Genomic DNA, 21,894 nt, shown 5'->3' on the forward strand with positions numbered 1-21,894 from the left:
CAAAATGATGTGTTAGAGCTTGCAATGGAATAGAAGGAAGGTCATTTAGTCTTTTTTACCGAGGACTATTATGCCAAACTTCTGCCTCAGGAGTATCCCCATTAACAAGAAAAGGGATTATCTGGAGGCGCGTCCCCTGAAATCACAATTAGTCATGGTCCTACCCTTAATACCATAGTTAGTCTTAGAAGTGACAGACACTAATGAAATGCCAATGTTCTTGGACAATAAAACGTGGGGGAATTTATCATCTAAACCTATGTCTGGTCACTGTCATGAAATTTACATGCCAATGCAGGTTGGATAGTGATGTCGATTGAATGGATTCTTTATTGAATCGGTCCCACAGTCCAATGGAGGCAGAATATATATACACAAGGCCATATTTGTGTTATTTAAAACTGTAAGATGACCTTAAGTGTCGAATCATTTTAACAAGATTGGCATTTTCTGCATCTGATGAAGTTGTAGATGTATTAGTTTATCTTTTTCTGTAACTGTCCAAAAGGCACTTTATCTAATGCCAGGATTGCAGTTGGACAGGGTGGTTCATTTAATAGATTAGATATATTTATCATTAAATATATGTGAGATACAGTCAAATGTATCTCACATATATTTGTGCTGGAAACTAAAACAAGAAATGACACTAAAGAATTGTTCACCAAGAGTGCTCAGTTTTCTCCCTGGTGTTTGAAAGCATGGCAACTTCATTAATATTTTGAACTAATTAATGTGGAATAGGCTTCATTATCCTTCACAACCCGTAACTACAAAACGATGAAGGACAGAACTTTCAGATTTTCTGTAGACTGTGGTTTACACAATTCAAGCGAAACTGTGGAAATGCCGAACTGATTTTTATTAAATATACTGTATTTCCCCATGTTTTCTCATAGGAATATCAAATACAGAAAGCACAAAAAAACATGAATGTTTGTCCTTGTCAGAACAAATATTCCAGCTATCTGGAAATGTGGTTCACCACTCAATATAATTACCAAGATATTGGATGATAAGATGTTACTTTGAACATTGAACTGAGTCTGCATTTTTAAAAACATGATTTAAACTTGACAAAATAAACGGGTGTGAAAGCTAGCTGGAGCTCAGATGATTTTCGGCCTCAGGGGCAAACATAAATTATAATATGCAGTTGAATCCCAAAACTCTGGTCCTTTCCACCCGCACCAGCCCTGCAAAAGAGAACACATACACATAACCACGTGAAAAACCAGCACGGTCAATAGTATTTTGTTAGAATGTTCATGAACATGACCTTTTCTGTGATATGCTGCAGGTCTTCTGCTCCTGTGTAGTGAGGATCTAGGATGAGATAACGGATCTGCCCTGTGGTCTCACTCCATGTCACACCCAGGATAGTGTGAGCTAAAACTCCTCCTCCTGCATATAAAGTATATACACATTTTTAACTTTGCCGCTTACTTTTGATTAATCTGGGAATTATCCATTTATTTTTCTTTTTAAGAGACATAGATAGCACCAAAATACATATACGCAGCGTGAGTCTAGCTCACCTATCATAATGGGAGTTCCTTCATTGAGGAAGTGGTTGGCCAGTTCTCTGCCTTTAGATGCCAGCTCCGACCCCTGACTAAAAAAATACTCAGATAATCAAAAAATGAGCCCCCATAACCCTTACTACCACATTAGCTACAGGAAGACCATCACACCTGACAAACATGATCCTGGAAGTTATGCCAAGAAGCTGGTTCAGAACAGCCTGAACCTCGATGGATCCGATCCATTGACAGGAGCCCACAAAGGATTGCTGTTTGTCTCCAACGTCCACTAAAGCCTGGAAAGCCCACATCAACACTAAGTAGGTAACTAGAGCATATCTGTTAAAGCATTGGAGCGATAATAAGAAAAAAGAAGAACCTGTTGAATCTCTTTGTGAGTGGGTACTGGTCGATCGCTGTAACCTTGCTGCTGGAACCACGAGCAGATGGTCTGCAAAGAGCGATAAGCACAGCCCCAGCCATTGTCATCAATACGATCCTGCATGTAGTGGTGATAGCTGTAAATCCCCTGAACCAAATACACCTGAAGGACATGAGGAGAAGAAGAATTGTGTTGTTAAAGCACCCCTAAAAGTAAAAAAGAAGAACAAAGAACACAGCCACATACCTTTCCATTTTCCAGAGAAGGATTTGTAAGAGCCTGATGAGGGTTTCTGAGATAACCGTCCTTGTAGGGCTCATTTGGAAAGTGGAAAGCATTAACCCTCCTGAAGTAAGGCCTGTCCTCTGGCATCTCATACTGCTCATGCAATTCCTGTTCATACATAAGAGTTTTAATGTTGCACCTGGTTGTAAAACACTTCTCAAGATAATACAAAAAGTTTTATTGAACTACCAGCTGGAGGAAAGGCAGTAAGGACAAGTTTTGCTACCTCATCCTGCTTCTGGATACCAGGTGTCTGCAGCTCTCACCTTACGGTGACTCTCTAGTTCACTCTCAGGAACTCCTGCAGGAAAAACTGCTGTGACCAGGCCTTTTGGCTCTGGCAGCAGGAAGTGGAGAGGCTGAGGGACAAACAATTGGGTCCCCGTCACGTGCCTGAGCATGACTTTCTCCATCATACACAACTGATCAGTCACAACCTCCAGGAGTCGTTCACAGGCACTGCAAAAACATGAGACACAATAAGAAAAGACAACTACTGAGACAAATGTGGGTCTGTTTTATCAGCAGCAATGGATGCATTTACATAGTAAGGATTTTAGGATTAGTCATACTCTTTAATTGTGTCAGTGCTACTAGTACAGACAACGCAGTCCATGAGCAGAGTCGTGGAGATGAAGCTGGACTTCTGGACCGTTTTGCTGAGGATCGGGGCTGAGAGTGGACCTGGCCTGGTCACTTCCATCATCAGGTGAAGGTTCAAAACATTCTAAAAGCCAATTAAAAATGCATAATGAATTAAAAAATAAATTTAAAACTGATCATGTAGAGCAGGGTCATTTTAGCTCTGGGGCCAAATACGGAGCAGTTTGATCTCAAGTGGGCCACAGATTTTATGCTGGAAAACAAACAATTTCATTATTATTGTGCTCTAGTTTGCACTTCTACGTATACATAAAATACTAAATATGTAAGAAACCGACAATATCCAAGCAATAAGTGATAGATATTAATCCCGACAGGATATTCAGTTTAAATATCCTACATTTTGTGACCAATTTCTATTTAATGAAAAGAATATTATGTAATAATTTAAGGAAAATTGAAAATTTTAAGAATTCAGAGTTTTCTTCATCAGCTTAACACTAAAAATGACTGCAATTATGTGATATGAGCACCAGGAGTGTTGAGTTTGATTTACATAATGATTCATCTTTTCTCTGTAATTTTTACTTTATCCTGCAGGTTGAATTGGATGCTCCAAAGTTTGACACATGGGACATAGAGAAAAAATAAAATGTGTTATCATTACAATAATGTTGTTTAAGTATGAGCATTAGGAGCAGCAATCCTCGTGGTTATAAAAATTAGGAAAGTTGGTCTTTGATTCTTGTCCGGGATTAAGTTACGGTTATATTTTGAGCATTGAGAGCAAATCACAGTCCATCAACACACACTATTGCAATGCTTGCATTTTCTGTGAAAATCAGATAGACTTAAAAATCTAGAGTAAAATCAGAAGATTCCATTTAAGGGTATTTCTATCATTCCTTTTCCCTCTGACACCTCTAAAAAATGTATGTGCACAGTGAGGCACCATTAAAGCTGATATCCGGAGTTTCTGAGAAATGTTTCGATGTCCCACCCTAAACAGCTTCACTTCCTCCCACTGCCTCTCCCAAACTACTAGAAGCCACGCCTCTACTTTTCTGCATGTGCATCGCAGAACATAACAAGGTCACATTGATATACTGTAAGTCTGTGGGTCTATGGTAAGAGCCAAAATCATATTTACCTGTTTGCTGTTGTGAGGCTCGGCCTTGTTTCTGTGCACAGTTCCGCATTCACTTTGATTGACAGTCTCAAAAACAAGAAGTCGAAGCCTATTGGCTGGGTGAAGTCAACGTTTCTTGGATTTGTATGGGGTCTATATGACGAAGGCGGGACTTATATACATTGACGCACAGTATATAAATGACCACCGGCAGTAGACCATAGTAAAGGACTAGTTAGGTATTTTTTCGCATTTCAAAAGAATTATGCATAAACATAGATTTCTCAGAAACTCCAGATATCAGCTTTAACAACATAAGGCAAAGATGGATAAAAAAAAAAAAAAAAAAATCAGGAAAGTATAAAAGAGGTTTCACTGGCTGCACCAATGATGTATGGCGGAATTTTGCCATTTCATGTCTGACTGTGAAATAATAGACAAGAGATTTGCAGTGAACACACCATTTTGACTGTCTGGTGACCAGCAATGATACAATGACATGGCATTTTAAGTGCACTGACAAGTCCATTGATGGGAATATTTACTTTTGAGGCAAAGGTTGAGCAAGTTACATGCTTTTACATGAAATCGACTGAGTAGTGCCGTTTCTACAAGTTTTTCTTTTTTTTTTTTCACTTGTCTGCACATGCTGTCAAAGGTCATCACTGGACTTGGACTTGATTTTATATAGCGCTTTATCACCACACTGAAGCAGTCTCAAAGCGCTTTACATCACCCAATCACTCTACAAGAAGTGCAATCTTTTTTTAGACAGCAATGCATTTTATTTTAAATTTTTTTGTTATTGCAATTAAATAAATTGCTTTAGTTTATTGCATAATTGTGACCATCACCAGCCCTCCCTAAGGAGAGGTAAGAAACACTTTATTAAAGGGAGAATATAAAAAGAGAGGGCAGTGTTACACCTAGGTGAGGGGGTGGGGGGGAGGTGGAGGGGGAAGAGAGCAGGGAGGAGCGATTCAAGACACCAAGCCGAGAGGCAGCCACCGCCCCCCACATACACACCCGAGAAAGCACGGAGAAGCCGAGGAGCCAGCGCACTCCGCCACCGCCCCCAACCCCAAGGCCCCCCACCGACATCCAGAGGCAGTACTTTGGGGACCGCCCAAGCAGGGGCTACCCCACGCCGCACCCACTGGTATGCAAGAACGCGGCCCGCACCACCCACCCCGGAAGACCCCCGCCAGGACCGGCCAGGCCCGGCCAGGCCCGCCGGCCCCCAAGAGAACCCCCCCGGGACCTGGAACCCCCAAGGGCGAGACCACGGGCGAAGGCCCCCCGGGAGCACCCCCTCCAACCCAGCCCACGAACCGGCCACAGTCAAGCAGGACCGCACAGCGTCAGACGGCGCAAGGACAGCAGCCAAGGCCCCGCCGCCCACCGGACAGCACAAGCCACAAGGCAATGCCACCCACCGGCACGCGAGCGACCGGCGGCCACCACCGCAGGAAGGAGGCACCCCAACAATACCCACCCAGTGCGGAACAGCAGTCCCCCACTAAGGGCGCCCCGGACCCACCCACCGATCAGCAGATAGCAGGACAAACCTACCAGGCAGCCGACGGCAACCGCAACCACCGGAACAGCTAGCGCCGCCCCCCAGCAAACAGCATCATCTCGAAGCGCCAAGCTACAGGTTTTTTGAAGAACACACATCATGGTTTTCAAAGGTTAATGGCGATGCGACAAATGCTCCAAAGTGACAGAGAAAACTGTATCAGGAATTTGAAAAGAAAAACCTGCCACTTTAGATAGTTGATAAAACTCAAATTTGTGGGTAATTTACTCACAAGGTGTAATATATTTACATTGTTATGTAATTTGATCCCTTTATCATCACACAATGCTGCTTAAATAACATAATGGTTGCAACAATAAAATGCACTTACTGCTGATGCAACTTTTTTGCTTTTTCTTTTGTTGCCCTTCTTCCCAACACTCTCTTGTTCATTTGTTCTAAAAAGAGATAAACAGACATGATTTACAAACCAACTTTATCATCCAAACACATTTAGTGAAGCAATGCAGTGGTATGAAACAGCATGGGCATCTATGGCTGCCAATAGAAGGGATTGTTAGTGATGATGTGACTGATAAAGAAAAACAAGACATGACTGCAAATGTGGTGAAAGACCGTCATGGAGAATGCATCGGACTTGATAAACAGCTCTTACAGAATCCACTGATGTAAATCTTCACAGGGTGTAGTCGGTGTTACATCCTCTGGCGTTGCTTGAACACCTTTGTTGGGCCAGATAAAAACCGGACTCTCAGACACCGCAAAGACGCAGTTTTCAGATTTCACCTGAGAGCGAAGGTCGTCAAATGTACTGGAGATTACATTTTGGAGAACTGTAAGACAAAAACACATTATTTCACATACTGTATTGTTATGAGAAAGCAATACATCACTGTTTGTCGATTTCATGCACATTAAAATGTAAAAATTCTGTTTAATGTAAAATATGTTAATTTCACTCCTGAATGGGATTTATTAATTCCTCATTATTTTTAACAAACCATCTGTTTAGATGCTCAAAGAAGCATTTTATATTAGTTTTGTCACTCGCTCTCTCAAGTGTTATTACATATTTTAATATTTGGAATGCTCTTTTTGAGGATATTAATTGGCACAAGGCGTGGCTTGCTCCTTTTAAACATTGTTGTCACAAACAAAATGAGAGAATTACATCTTAAAATACTACACAACATATAGCAAGATTTCTTGACATCGACAACAACAAATGTACCTTTTGTAAAACCGAAAGCGTAACAGATTTATATTAGAATGTGTCTATTTGTACGGTTGCCGTACGGACAACCCCCGGTGCTATTGGTACGGTTACCGAAGTACACGTACGTACGTAGCGTCTTAGGGTTAGTTTATAACCCAATATCGCAACAATTTTAGGGTTAGAGTTGGGTTTAGGGTAAGGTTTAGTCTGAGTCACGTGACCTAAACTGGCCAAAGAGGGGCGCTGAGTACGGATAGAACGTCGGTATATTGATACAGCAACCGGACGGATAGTCACTGCCTTTATTTTGTAGTTGCTCATATAACAATACATTTGTAAAGAGCGTTAGAACTATATTCTTAGCAAAAATCACATAAAATCAACATTGACGGGACATATATTATCACCTATTTTGAATTCAATGAAAAGAAGCTATGTACGACTATTAATCTCTATATTTTATTAGGAAAGTTTCACATAGATAAATGTAAATTTGCAAACATAACTAAATTATTCAAATTGTTATTTTTAATATCTAATGATAATTAATTACCAATAAATGATGCACATTAATGGTCAATATTCACTGCCACAACTTTTAATTATAATTTACACAAAATATCACTAAGGTCTGCCATGCAGTTTCATTTAATTTCCTCTTTTTTCCCCCCTCCTTTATATGAAATTGTTACTGTTTCGTTCAACATTTTTTGTAGTATGTTCAATGTAACTCTTGTTGCTCCTGGTGCAACTCTGTGAACTGGAGTGACTGATTTATATTTGTTTGTATATTGTAAACTTAAAATAAAATAGAAATAAATACATAATTCAATATTATATATTACATTGTTTTGGTGAATTATTTCAGTTCTGTAGCATTTCCTTTATGAAGCTGGGATGGTATGTTTGGTTATATGAAACTTTAATTTGTGATTTGGGGTTACATAGTGAAAGGGTCCGTCAACGTACCATTTGTGCTGTCAAAATTGCATTTGAACACAAGAGGTCCTTTGAGACGAACAATGGTATCGGAGTCAACATGAACCTGAAAGAATAGGTTCACCAAACTAGTTAGTGAACAGCTGGAAGGGTCTGTAGCATCTCTGTGATCCAAGCAAATGACAAACAAACTTAAGCAATGACAACACGTGACAGCGGTCAACTAACACATCTGGACGCTCATAATCCTCAACAGGACGTTTCGTATACCTCAAGGATAAAGGTAAACTCACCATGATGGAGTCTTCACTGAGTTTTAGACGGTAACACTCTCAAGCCTTAGCCAAGCACCGGTGTTAAGATCGAAAAGGTGATTATTTTAAATGGTGGCCGACTTCCGGTTGTGTTCCTGGTTGCTTGTATTTGTAACACTCGTCGCTCATTATTATTATAATTTTTTTTATAAATAATAAAAAAATATTATAAATAATATATATTATTTATAAATATATTATAAATAAAACAATGTTTTGTCAGTAAAACAAATGTTGTTTTTTTTCAGAAACTCGATTTTTTTCTTCTTCTTTTGAATATTTGTTTTAAATAATACAAAAGTCACCACCAGTCGCCGCCATAAACACGAATGATTCGTTTTTCCACAGGGTGACCGTAAGTGTTTATCAGAAAGTAACCAAGTGTGTATATAAAATATATTTACAGCAACGCAAAGGGAAGTCGGTCACTATTTAACAAGTACACGACTTAATCCCTTCCACCAAAGGCGGCCATTTCTGCTGAGAGATTCTTCAACGTGTCTCTGGTCGCGGCATCTTATTGGACTAAATTGGCTCCGCCCATAGATGTTGCGTTCAGGACCATCGGATTTTTCAAAAACCAATGTTCAGGCTGGTATTATTATTAACCCAATTGCACGTTGCTCTTTTACACTTTGATTTTTTTTTAAACCCTGACTCTGTTCAACCAAATGTGTCACTTGGTAGTTATACTTTAAAGAAACAAAGTATTACAAGCCCTATACATACAGGCTGTAAATATGAATTATTATTCATGTTTTTTTTTTGTTTTTTTTAACAAAAAAGAACAATTCTAATTTAAATATTAACAACTCATATACGTATATCTAATAATACAAACAAACAGACACAATAGACCCCTAAATCATAAAATAATTATAAGAAATAAATCAATAATCTTGAACATAATTTTTATTGCTTTATATCAACAGTAAATGTCATCTTTAACTAACTACAATAAATTAAATGTTTGATTTCTAAATGTAAAACATCTTGAAATTAAAGAAATACTGTTAGATATAAACTCTATGCTTTGACCTACTTTATATAAATTGTGTATGTCTTTATCTCTGATGAGTCCATGTTTGACCCTGACAATCACAAATGTCTTATGTATCATAACAAAAGAAGACACATGTCCCAGCCATGTGCTAGCCGAGGGAGGAGAAACAATAGATAACAATAATAGAATAAAAATGCTGAGAAAACTATGTTTGAGGCCCAGGAGTGAGCCAACCCTGACTGCATTTGATGAGTGCCTGTTATTTCCTATTGACTTGATATTATTGTTGGTTCATTTTCTGTTCATCTGTAATACATTGATTGATTGACTCAGCAAAGTAAAAACCCCTGCAATCTCAGGTACTGAACATGAGAGTATCTCAAAACTCTAACAAGTCATTCCAGTAAATGTTAATTACAATGCTGTGCACACAGTGGAAATGATTCAGGTATACAACATCCAATTATTCCGGCCTCAGTGCCCATGTCCCCATTCTTATGCAACTTCAGCAACATACTGTACATATAAATGTATGTTCTTCAGTGTAGTTGTTGATATGGACTTGGCTATAGTCATAAGTTTGGTTTCTAAGTGCAATTATTCAGAAAGGTAACAGTGATGTCAGAGATTAACTTTCCACAATGACATGGTTCTCAGATCTTTCACCAGTTTGCCCCAGGGTACTCATGCGTACTTTTAGTTTGTTATAGGCACTATGTGATGTTGTTATGCAAGTTGTTGAGGGAACTGTTAAGCACTTGTCTGCAATCTTATATCACTCTGAAACACCCCGAAACCAAACTATTTGGAACCAAAGCAGAGCAAAATCAACAAAATGGCTGCATTATTTTAAATGCATTATATTCTTTTTTATTTACAGGCCCTTTCCAAAAAAAAAAAAAAAAAAAAAATAGAATATCATGGAAAAGTTGTTTAATTTCCATAATTCCATTCAAAAAGTTAAACTTTCATAGATTATAGATTCAGGGCCCACAATTTAAATGATTTCAAGTATTTATTTATTTGTTTATTTTTACATAATTTGGGCTTCCAGCTCATAAAACCCATGAAAATGGGATTTTAAAAAAATTTGAATACTGTGAAGAAATCACCATTTACTTTTAAGGTTTTGCAGAAAAAAAGAGGAGAAGAAGGACTGGACTGTTGGCCAGTGGTCATGGTCCTCTTTTCTGATGAAAGTAAAGTGTGCCTTTCATTCGGGAATCAAGGTCCAAGGGTTTGGAGGAAGACGGGTGAGGAACAGAACCCAAGCTGTTTGAGGTCCAGTGTGAAATATCCACAGTCATGATTTGGAGTGCAATGTTCTGTTCTGTTATGGATTATGGATATTAAACAACTTTTCCATGATATTCTAATTTTTTGAAAGGGTCTGTAAATATCTTATCCTAACACTATTCTAATTAACGCAACTACTAAGACCTTTTTGAAACACTCACTCCTGAGCAGGCTTTTAAAGACCACACGATGGTACACATAATGGACCAGATATGTTCCAAAGTTGAGCAACATTGTTAGGTGGTACAATAAGAATGTTGCACTGAGGATTCTTATCAGGCGTGTTTTACAAGCTTATGTCTAATGGAAATCTAAAAGACCACAAGAAGGCAACAGTGCCATAGCAGATTTACTGCCTGTACGTTGCAAAGCTGTGTGTAATCCTTAGTGTTGTAATCTATTCCAAAAATGAGCACTTTCTTAAATGCTGTGTGGAGTTGAACTACAATATAAAGGTTAATGTCTGTGGAGCTCCTATAAAGTGAACCTGCTGAGGGTGATTTGTGATGAGATTAGATATCGCTCCTAGTATCATAAACAGAGTATCTCTGCCAGAGTGTTTGCAGGCACTGGGAAGCTACAGCGAAGCGTTCCACTCATCATATGGCCATAAGCAAAGTTTATCTTTGAATTCCTCTGCTTGTGTGAAATGATTAATGAAGCGAGATGGAGGGTGTAATGTGGAAATGTCTAGGGCCATCAGTGACAGGAACAAAACTTTCAGGAAATCTGCAGGATTTTTCCCATTATCTCTGGATTGTGTTTGTGTAAATCCACAGACAGACTCTTGAATTGGCACTCAGGCTTCCTTAAGAAGAGACGGCATCCACAAAATAAAGAGAGAATAACACAGGAGCACATATTAAAGAATAAAAAATAATAAAAATGACCCGATTTCACCAATAAAAGAGGAACAACCTCTGACAGATAAACAACACTGTCCAATATTTGGGAGGAAATTATTAAACCTTCTGTAAACAAATTGGTGCAAGCTTAAGATATAATTGATTATTAATCACAATTATGACAGAATTACAATTGTAATTGTAATTTAAAAAAATCTGTTGTTGTCGTTGTAATCGTAATTAAATTGTAATTGAGTTCAGATAATTCACTTTGTAATTGTAATGAAAATTCTACAAAAATTGTAACCCTAATCTAACGCTAAACTGGACCATATTACAGTTCTATGTACAGTTCTGCACATATGAAGTTAACAATTATTAAAATTTCATATCCAACTTTCCCACATTTTATTATTAAACATTTATTTATTTTTTTAAATCTATAGGGGTATATTGAAACAAAAAAGACACAGACGCCCACACCACAAATATTAAAATCTATATTTTCATTGATTAGGAAGCCTAACAAGATAATCAATAGATAGGAAATAAATTAGAAGATAAATATTTGTTTTTTAGTGTGTCTTACAGCTGATTTAAGACCTGTTATCATAAGAAATGCTAACAGGAAGCTAGCACAAGAGGAAGGTTAACTTTTATTAGGTTATTTATTTCAGGCTAATTGTGATTAATTGTAATTGAGAACATAATTGTAATTGACTTCCTTTAGATAAAAAAATAATTGTAATTTAATTGTAATCGGAAAAAAATATGGTTCACTGTAATCGTAATTGAATTGTAATTGAACATGGGTAATTGTAAACCTAATTGTAATCTCACTAAAGCTCACTAAAGCTCACTAAGTGATTTTTTTATATCAGCCTTGCATTAGAATAGAATAGTTTCCTTTAATATATTTTATTGTTTTTTACAATCTGCGATAGGACAGTAGTTGTATCAAAATATTGCCAAAATGTGAAGCTAATAAGCTGACCAGCTTATATCCTGTTTTGTGAAGCCCATCAGTTTATTCAAATACAAGCATTCAGCCATTCAGTTTGTCAGTGGTTTTGTTCTATGTGCTGAAAATGAAAGGTTGTTAATTATCTGTGAAAAGTGGAGCAGAGTACAATTTAAAAATATCTCAAAGCAGCATCAACGTCTTCTAGCCATCGGGCAATAAGTGACCTTGTCTTTACATCATTGGTCTCCTGCTGGGGTGTGAGGCTCTTACACTAGTGACTTATCATCACCAAAGGCTCCCCCAAAGGACAACAGCAAAAAAAAAAAAAAAAAGGTAAGGGGGACATACAATAGATTTATATTTTTAACGCTTTGCAATCTCATCTGGTCAGATAACCTCAAGTAGCAACTTTTTACTCAAATGCAGCACCTAAGAAAAAAACATAGGACATCAGTATTGTCTACACAGCACTAATGTATATTATAATGTGTAATATGTGTTAAAAGGAAAGGGATTGTTATCACAGTGATCTCACAGCAGAGAGGTGGTGATGTAATTTATTTTTCATCCCTTGAAATTATTAATTAATTAATTAATATTTTATAGTGCTTATTGAGTATGATATATTGGTATTTATCAACTGGAAATGCTCAAATATATGGAAGCCCGTTTCCGCCACTAAAAAAAAAAAAATCACCAAGGAAAGTCATAATTATGGGAAACAAAGTCATAATTATGAGAAAGAAAGTCATAATTATGAGATATAAAGTCATAATTATGAGAAAGAAAGTCATAATTATGAGATACTTAAACACATTTACTGCACCTTGTTCATGTGGTGAGCTGACACTGAGAGATGGCTGATAAGACTATCGAAGACTAGACGGGGCTTTACAAATGATGAAATACTTTGTTTGCTTGCAAATTCACATTGAAATGGAGATCAATCTTCAGAATAAGAATGGTCTCTTTTTTTCAATAACCAAACACAACCTGACGCAATGATGAGTCTACGAGTACTGGCTCAACTTTTATTTTTTTCATCCATTACTTTTCAGCTTTTAAGAATAACAAAAACACAAAACTATATCACACTGCTACATATTTCTATTTTCAAACTTTAGTTCACTCTGTGATCTTCATCAGGTCTTCACTCATCAGGTGGTTCTGTCAAGATAATTATGAACAAGATGTTTATTCATCTTATTGCAGCTGGTGCCATCCCCACTGTATTCTGGAGACAAGTGGCAACAACAGCTGCCGCTGGTGCTACAAGATGGGTCCATCAGACCTGAGGATGTGAGCCTGCTCCATTATACAAGCGATGAGGTGAGCTCTTCTTCTGCAGCAGCTGTGTGCATGCATGTGAGTGAGACAGAGCACAGAGGGGAGGGGGGTAAAGACAGAGCAATCGGGGAGGCCACATGCCAGCTTTCGAAAATCGCCTACCCTACTTTTAAAGAACTGTTAGTAATGACGTTTATGAAGATTTATTTTTTTTTTCCAAAGTTTTTTGTGGAATACCTGATGCGGCCCAGCCTCACCCAGACTCTGCCTACTGTGGCCGCCAGGTAATTAGAGTTTTAGACCCCTGCTCTACATGATTATCACTGACATGAGGCATGTGTCCATGGATGAAGATGAAGCTTCACTACAATCATCCTCACCTTTAATCCAGGTCACATTCTGCCCTCAACGACACATTTTACATTTTACATGAAGACTTTAAAGAAAGCGAAGATTGCATTTAACACAAACAGCAAACTGTCTCTCACTGCTGATATATGGACACGTGTAGCTAATGAAGTCTACCTTAGGGTGACCTGTCACTACATTCACAATGGGAGGCTGAAAATAAAAATGTGATGTTTTTTTAATTCAATTAATCGATTAATTTATTGACCAATTAATCGATTATGAAAATAATAATTTGTTGCAGCTCTAGTTGAGAGGGAGCTGGAAGACAAATCAACTGAACTCAGGCACATGCCTTGATGTCCAGTCAGGCATTTTCTCTTTCCCTTACATTCTCACCTACCTCTTTTACCTCACCCCAGAATTTCTGTTTTCACAACATTTCAAATGAAAATTGTGTGTTCACATTGTTTTGTCTAAGGTGGGCCCATAATAGAAATATAAGGTTTCATTAGCCAGAACAGAAATTAAGCTGTTAATATGGGTTGGTCAGTGACAATTAATATGAGCAAATAGTATGGTTTAGTGGCTTCTTTGCTGGAAACATATTTGTATTGATTGATAATTTATTTTTTCCTTCAAAAGCCAGTTTTAGTCAAGTTATTTACATTTTCTTAGAAGGCCTGATTTTAGATCAAAGCTCCACATATGGCATTACACAGTGAAGGATCTGATAAAAGCACTTTGGCATTTGGTTTGTTCACAGGTTCCAGTCAGTTTTGATTTCTGGTTTATTGTTCACTGATATTAAATGTTGTAAGAGATGTGTTACAATAAATATCCTTTTGGACAATGTTGATATTTTTGTTTTCTTTCCACGGGTGACCGTGGCTCAGGTGGTAGAGGGTCGTCTTCTGATCGAGAGGTTGGGGGTTCGATCCCAGTACCTGACTATGTGTCGAAGTGTCCTTGGGCAAGACACTGAATCCTAAGTTGCTCCCAATGGTTGACTAGCACCTTGCATGGCAGTCCTGTCCCATTGGTGTGTGAATGTGAGAGTGATTGGGTGAATGAGCTGATATGTAAAGCGCTTTGGGACTGCTTCAGTGTGGTTATAAGGTGCTAAATAAATCTAGTCCATTTACCATTTACCACTAATAAACACATTTGGATAATGTTCTTAAACAACTGATTATTTTCATTTTTCTTTATTGTACATTATATTAACTGTCATCAATGCCTTTAATGGTAAAACAATCTATTTTCCCTTTGGTCTGTATTTCCATCATAAGTTTGGTCTTAAATTTTCTTTAAGGTGGTATTAAAAAGTCTTAAATATATATTCTTATATTCTTCCTACCTGTAGTCACCCTGTATTTATCATCATCATGCATGTAACCTATATGAATAGATGCTTGTAAAATAAAAATGTACACATTTAAACATTGTTTTTTTTGCATTTAAACTTTTATTAAACCTCAATTTCAGATGGCACTCCTGGTAAACAAACATATTCAAATTAATATTTTTGCTAGATGTGCTCCAGTGTTTAAGTCGTGTTGTTACGACAGTTCTTGAATCACTTTCTAGCATAGATGACCACAGACAGAGCGATGCCACCAATGGCTACTGCAGTGGCACCAAGCACCCACTTCCAGCTCAAACCCCATGCTGACTTGGCCTGATGTTTGTGGGTGCTGGACGGGTTCTCCAACATCTTCTCATCGTCCTCACTGTCCTCACTGTGCTTCTTTATCATCGTGGAGACCTCATCGTGGATCTCGTTGTTGCGTGGCTCCAGCTCCAGGGCCTCCCGTGGTGTTTGAATGGCCTCTGAGTATTTATCCTGCAAGGCCAGTTCCTTGTCCATGTGGAAATGTTCTTTCACATTTTCAGGCTGATCTGTCAGCGCTGCGGTGCAGCTCTGTAGCGCTTCATCATTGTGGTCTAGTTTCAGCATAGAAGCAGCCATGTTGTTCAAACATTGTTCTTTCACGTCCATCAGCTCGTTCTCCTTTTCAGAACATATATCATCTTTAGAAATGGACTCTGTTGTTTGCAGGGCAGTGTCATGCTTGTGGGTGGTGTAGTCGTAGTCTCTGTGCTGATCAAGGACATTGCCTTGCTCCCTCTTGCAGGTGGCCAGATCAGTCTTCTCAGTGGGGGGCAGCAGCGTCAGGTCTGGAGCATCAGTAACTTCCAGGAGCGTAATTTCAAACTCAGCCGCAAACGGAACCTGGAGGAGCACCTTCTCTCCCACTCCCATGAGTTGCACTGCCACATCCAGTGCCCGGATCTCTTCCCAGTCTCCCACAGTGAACGAATAATCCGGTTCATCGTCGATCAGCATCCCATTCAACAGACGTGTTAATAGATGAATCTTCACAATCTGTCCACGATGCGGCCTACTGTCTCGTCCTCCTCCAGCCTGCAGCACCTTTTTCAGTAGATGACCATTTCCAAAGATATCTAACCACTTATCATCAGGCAGTTGGGGGTCAGCTTCTAACATCTTGGACAGATCCAAGTCAATCCCATTCCATCTCTCCATGACTGGTGCACTGTCACTGCTTTGGTAAACAACCTGAAACACAAGAAACTATATTACAAGTACTACTGAAACAAACTAGATTACCATCATTAGTTGGCAGCTTCTGAGCAGGGTTGGGGTCAGTACAAATTGTAATCATGTAATTGATAATTAATTACAAAGATGGTGAAGTTATAATTGCAATTGTAATTTTTAAAATCTGTTGCTGTCGTAATCTCATTAAATTCTAGTTGAGTTAAGATAATTTACTTTGTAATTATAATTGCCTTTAAAATTCTATAAGAAATGTCAATTATTACTTAATGCAAAACTGGTGAACCATGTTCTACACATATGTAGTTAAAATATTATAAAATGTTTATATCAAGCTTTCTCACATTTTACCATTTTAAAAGTGAATAATAATAATTGTGATTTAATTGTAATTGGAAAAAATGCTGGTCACTGTAATCATAATTGACCTGTTGTTGGATTGTCCTTTGTGCCAAAAGATGGTTGCACCATGAGATTTACCGTTTAAGAGTAGCTTAGGATGTTAATTCCGGGATGTATTAGTCTTTCTTTGAATCAGGGGCTGTTCCAGTTGTTTCCTATTCTCTCTTATCTGCAGCGTTGGGCTTTCACACTCGGTCTGTTTTTTTCCTCCTTAGGAACTGTCTGCTCTATGGGCTCTGGGCTTTTAGTTCTGCCTTTTGTTCTTTTTTTTTGAGTTCTACTTTTTTCTCTGACTTTGATGTTCTATGATGTGGAGTTCTTTCTTGGCATATCAAGGGTTGTTCTAAACTCCTCAGTGGCCACGGTTACATGATGTTTTTTTTAAAATTCAGAATGAGTTATTCTGCATTAAATCATTCGGAATTAAAGTCTTCTGCTTCATGTTTACATGGTAATAGTAATTCCCGAAATGAGGTTTACATGGAAAACCGGTTTATTTGGCTTTAGTTAATTCCACTTTAGGTCTGGGGGTTGGGAAGGCTCTGATTGGACAGGGGGCGAACATGACGTATCACGTCGATAACGTCTATCGGGAGAAACACACAACCAACATTATTATTGTCGGCTGTAACCAGTGTTGTGCTAGTTACTGAAAAAAGTAACCATTACCAGTTACTTCATTCACAAAGTAACTCAGTTACTATTGTCATGGCAAATTTGCGGTTGACCTCATTTGGAGACATGATTTATGCTCTGGTTGAGTGATGGAGTCCAGTCGGGGCATTGATGATTTTATAAAAAAAGGTTTATAATAAAACTAAATAAAAAAGAGTACAAAGATAAACAAAAATTAGTGACCGCCCGGGCGGACGTCCGATGATCGAGTGGCCCACAGTTCTAACTCATCACGTATATTCCCCCTCAGTCCCCCTCCCTCCTCCCCCCAGGAGATAAAGAGGACAGGGTGGAGGTGAGAGAAGAGGGTGAAAAGAGACAGTTTCTTCTTTAGGTCAAAACAACCAGTTCTCTGGTATCTCCTGATTGTCGTGAGTGTTGGAGGTGTGTGCGTGTATGGTGTTTGTGTGTATGAATGGATGTGTATTGGGTGTGTATGTGTGACTATGTGAGTGTGTGTAGGCATGTGAGTGTGTGATGCCTCTGTGTCTGAGGGATAAGATGTGTTTTGGGAAGCTGACCTCGAGAAGAGAGCAGAAAACATGAGACAGCAGAAATGAAAAGTCTCAACTTAAAGCCTTAAAATGAATAAAGTCTATGAGTAAATATATGAGTAAATATGTTAATAAACATAACTAACAATTTTTGCCCTGATACTATTTTGATTACTTACAACAAAAAGTAATACGTTACTAGAAAAAGTAAGCTTTGAATTCCTTAGAATTAAAGAATATATTATTTATTTTGAATCATTTGTGTCCGTACAGCTTCATATTAGTGCTGTAATAATATAATAATCCACTGTTGATCAACTGCTATAAAACAACCATAAACGATGTGAATATAAAGCACAAAACAGCTGCTCCAAAATTAAAACAGAAATTTTTCAGCCTTGGCACAGTAATGTAAAGTAAGCTGTGCATATTCTAGGTGCACATTATGCTGTTGAAAATGCTTATAAAATAAATGTGGAAAAGCTAATTCACAGCTAATGAGCTCCTGTTAGCAGTGACTCAGCAGTAGCGACAGGCTGCATATTTACAACAACATACATGAAGAAACGAGGTTGGATGTAAAATTATCTGTGTTCAAATTAGGGGACGGATCTAGATAAGCATAATGCTTTTTTCCGTCGCCCTTTCCGGCATGAAAAAGGACAAAAAAAAAAAAAAAAAAAAACAATGATGTGATTTTGCTCTGAATGTCAAATGAATTTCTGTGAATGCAACCATGTCGGAAATGAACTGAATAAATAAAAATAAATAAATAAAATACCGTCCGATAGTTTAGCTGACCTGTCCCTGGATAACAATCACAGTCCGTTAAAATCCAGCCGCAGTGTTAGCTTAGCTTCACTGATGCATCTTTTGGAGACAAAAATAATGCGCGTATTTCCACTCTGAAAAGCACGTCCTGCTCTCGCATTGACTCGCCATGACTGCAGCTAGCAAAGTAACAGACAAACGCACCATATTGTAACGGTAATGGCGTTATTTCTTTCGAAACTAGTATAGTTTAGTACTAGCGACTGTCAAAAGTGACACTGGCTGTAACACAGAAGACCACACATGAGAACTGTTTACACCTTTATTTTGATTGTTGTTTTGAAGCAACAGCTCAACAGTAACACACTTTGGTCCTTACCTTAAAGCGAATTTAAGCTTTGTTAACTGTTTACAAAAAAAAGTAATTATTTAATTCTGAATTAAAAACGGAATAAACCAGCCACCTAGTTCGGAATTAAGTTCAATTTGGAATTAAATCGCGCCAGTGTTTGTGTGCACCCGTGTGCGTGTGTGAGATACTTTTTTATTTTAGTTTGATCAGCTTAATCAGTGTTTAAATGTGCTTTATATATAGACTTAACTTGTACACAATGGTGGTAATAGTTTAAAGTTAAAGTCTGGTTTGTAAAGGAGTGAGGCTGGATTAATTACATTTAAACTGGGGTTAAAGTAATTTATCACATTTACTTAAATTTGATCGATTTTTTTTTAAGGTACTTGTACTTTTTATGTTAGTGTATGTGTGTGTTTTGCTCTTTGTCCTTAACCTAATAATGCAAATAAAACAAGTTAATTATTGAGTAGTTGTAAATTGTGCTATAATACAAACTAATGCTATACTATCATTCTCATTTCATCAGAAAATATCAAACAACAACAGGCTTCACAATGTCAAAGACATGAAGAAACCACAGAGCGAAGCTGTGACTGAGAACATCCATTACATCAGAGGTGTCATTCTCGCGGCCCGCAGGACAATGTGAAAATGTAATGTTAGTGAGGCCCGTGTGTTTTATACTGTATTGTAATGACGTGACTTGAGCCGTTATCAAAGATTTATCACCCTTTAATGGAAGTCCTTAAAACACGGGTGTCGAACTCCAGTCCTCGAGGGCCGGATTCCTCAGACTTTTAGATGCTCCAACACACCTGAATCAAATGAATGGCTCGTCATCATGCTTCTGCAGAGCTTGATCACAACACATTGGTCTCCACAAGGAGTGTTTGAGTAGGGACACATCTAAAAGTCTCAGGAATCCGGCCCTCGAGGACTGGAGTTTGACACCCGTGCCTTAAAACATCATGTACCCCTAATTCTCCGCTGACGCCCGCCCTTCCCCAGCCTCCCAGCCAATCAACAGGCAGAACACATGTAAACAAAGACGAACATTGGCAGAGAAAGCTGCACGTAACGATGATTCAAATGCCATCGGAAACCACAACACCTGTTAAACATTGAATAAACTACACGTGGAACATAACTCAGTAACATAGGACTTAGTCTGTTACAATATGATTGGCACTTTACAGCATTGTGCGTTGACAATGTCACCAAGGGAAGCACACCACCGATAGAGCCACCCACCCAGCCAGCTCGCATCCGCCGTCTCACTTCCGAGGCTGGGGGCTCATAAGGGATCTACTCGCCTCGGCCATCGTCGAAACATCGGTGTTGGCTGGAACGTACAGCTGATTCCATGGGGTTATTATAGAAAATAAAAGCAAGTAAATAATGCCCCACTGGCGATTGTCTACAAATGTCATGATGTTCATGTCATCACGAAATACATGAACATGGAGCGCAAAAAGAAAGGCGATTGCTGTCGAGTGGTTCATTATCCGCCTTGTTGTAGACGGAAGAAAAAGCGGAAATTACGTTCTCCATGCGTCTGATTGGCTAAACACGTGACTTTAACTTTATTGCTTGAAAATAAAAATAAAAAATTTACTGGGAGAGAGACAGCAATTAGCTGACATCATGTCTATTTAGTGTTGAGTTGAGTGAATCGTTACATCCCTAAGTTTAAGACATAACCACAGAGCTTAAAATGCACAGACTGCATATTACAATCAAATGACTAAATTCACAGTCAATAACATGTTTTTCCCACCATTGTCTTGACACTGTTTCACCTGTCACTCTCCTCTGATGCTGTTCACAAAAAAAACAGTAATATTGTAAAGAGAAAGGAAAATTAATCTATTGTTTTTATTTTACATATGACATGAAATTTGCAGACTATCTACCTATAAAAGCAAGGAATGTTTGTGTGTGTGTGTGTGTCAAAAAGAGAGACCCGAAAGTACCACAAAAAATAAACGTTTTGCAACACCAAAGTCACAAATCTCTCTCAACGGCTCTGTGTGAGTTCACCATGTACATCCCGATGTAGTGCACGCACGTGCATCAGCCGTGTGTGTGTGTGTTTGTTTACACTGCAGCTGCTAGCATCTTTCTTAGCACATAGTAGAATATGAGAAGAAACACTCACCGTTGCGCAGAACAAACAATAATCATAATGGACCCATCCGCTCACAAAAACGTTACATTCCTCTGTTTGAAGAAGCAGAATGTCTGCGATAAGGTAATGACCATCAGCACAGGCACCGCCCACACTCATGGAGACGGAGGAAGTGAAGTCTGTGACCCGAGATTTAAAGTAAGTTTGGAATCACGGGAATAATATTAAATAACTATGAAATATGAACTTAAATGACTTTTAGCTGTACAAAAACCTTTTTAATATCGACCTTTTTTTTTTCACCCAAACAACTGCGACACGGTGACGTCATGAACCCGGAACCAGAAGTGGCGCGCTCTTACTGAGGGAGCCGTAATTATGGTCAGAGCTTAGCTTCCATGCACGGCACCATAGAGAATCTGCCGTTTTCCAGATGGAGTATTGAACGGGTTGGGAAAGTTGTCTGCAAAAGACTCACCAGTGGCTGACGGTTTCAAATGATCTATTCAGAGAGCTCCCGTGTTTCGGTCTAAACTATCATCTCTCTCACTCGTGTGTTAACAGTCATGTCTGCTTGGCTGTGTGCGCAGCGATTGGCTCTGGTCGCACACGTGACTCTTGCTCGGGTGAGGAGCTGTGTAGTGAAATAGATATAGATGGTGCGCTAGCGGCCCCTCACACCCTGAGGTCAAAAGCTGAATAGGTTTCATTTCGGGGCCATCCAGAAGTGAAATAAAATTAAAATAAACATTTTGAAATGACCAAAATACTCCAAAATAACAGATACACACACTTGGGGTATTTGGAACCC

The 21,894-nt window shown here is 38.5% G+C and overlaps 1 protein-coding gene and 1 pseudogene across 1 annotated transcript; both read right to left on the minus strand.

The window, feature by feature from the left end:
- Positions 1-843: 843 nt before the first annotated feature.
- On the minus strand, positions 844-8,032 carry ufsp2 (ufm1-specific peptidase 2). The gene is made up of 12 exons (XM_028451771.1): positions 7,911-8,032; positions 7,648-7,723; positions 6,118-6,295; positions 5,833-5,899; positions 2,763-2,917; positions 2,457-2,649; positions 2,152-2,298; positions 1,903-2,067; positions 1,695-1,819; positions 1,539-1,615; positions 1,280-1,404; positions 844-1,196 (listed from the first exon to the last, which is right to left on the minus strand). The coding sequence occupies exons 1-12, from the start codon at positions 7,911-7,913 to the stop codon at positions 1,110-1,112; spliced, it is 1,398 nt and encodes a 465-aa protein (XP_028307572.1). The 5' UTR covers positions 7,914-8,032; the 3' UTR covers positions 844-1,109.
- A 7,142-nt stretch (positions 8,033-15,174) lies between these two features.
- LOC114468676 (peptidyl-prolyl cis-trans isomerase FKBP8 pseudogene) lies at positions 15,175-16,902 on the minus strand (annotated as a pseudogene).
- Positions 16,903-21,894: the final 4,992 nt, after the last annotated feature.

This window comes from Gouania willdenowi, chromosome 1, assembly GCF_900634775.1.
Source record: "Gouania willdenowi chromosome 1, fGouWil2.1, whole genome shotgun sequence".
NCBI classification, from domain to species: domain Eukaryota; kingdom Metazoa; phylum Chordata; class Actinopteri; order Blenniiformes; family Gobiesocidae; genus Gouania; species Gouania willdenowi.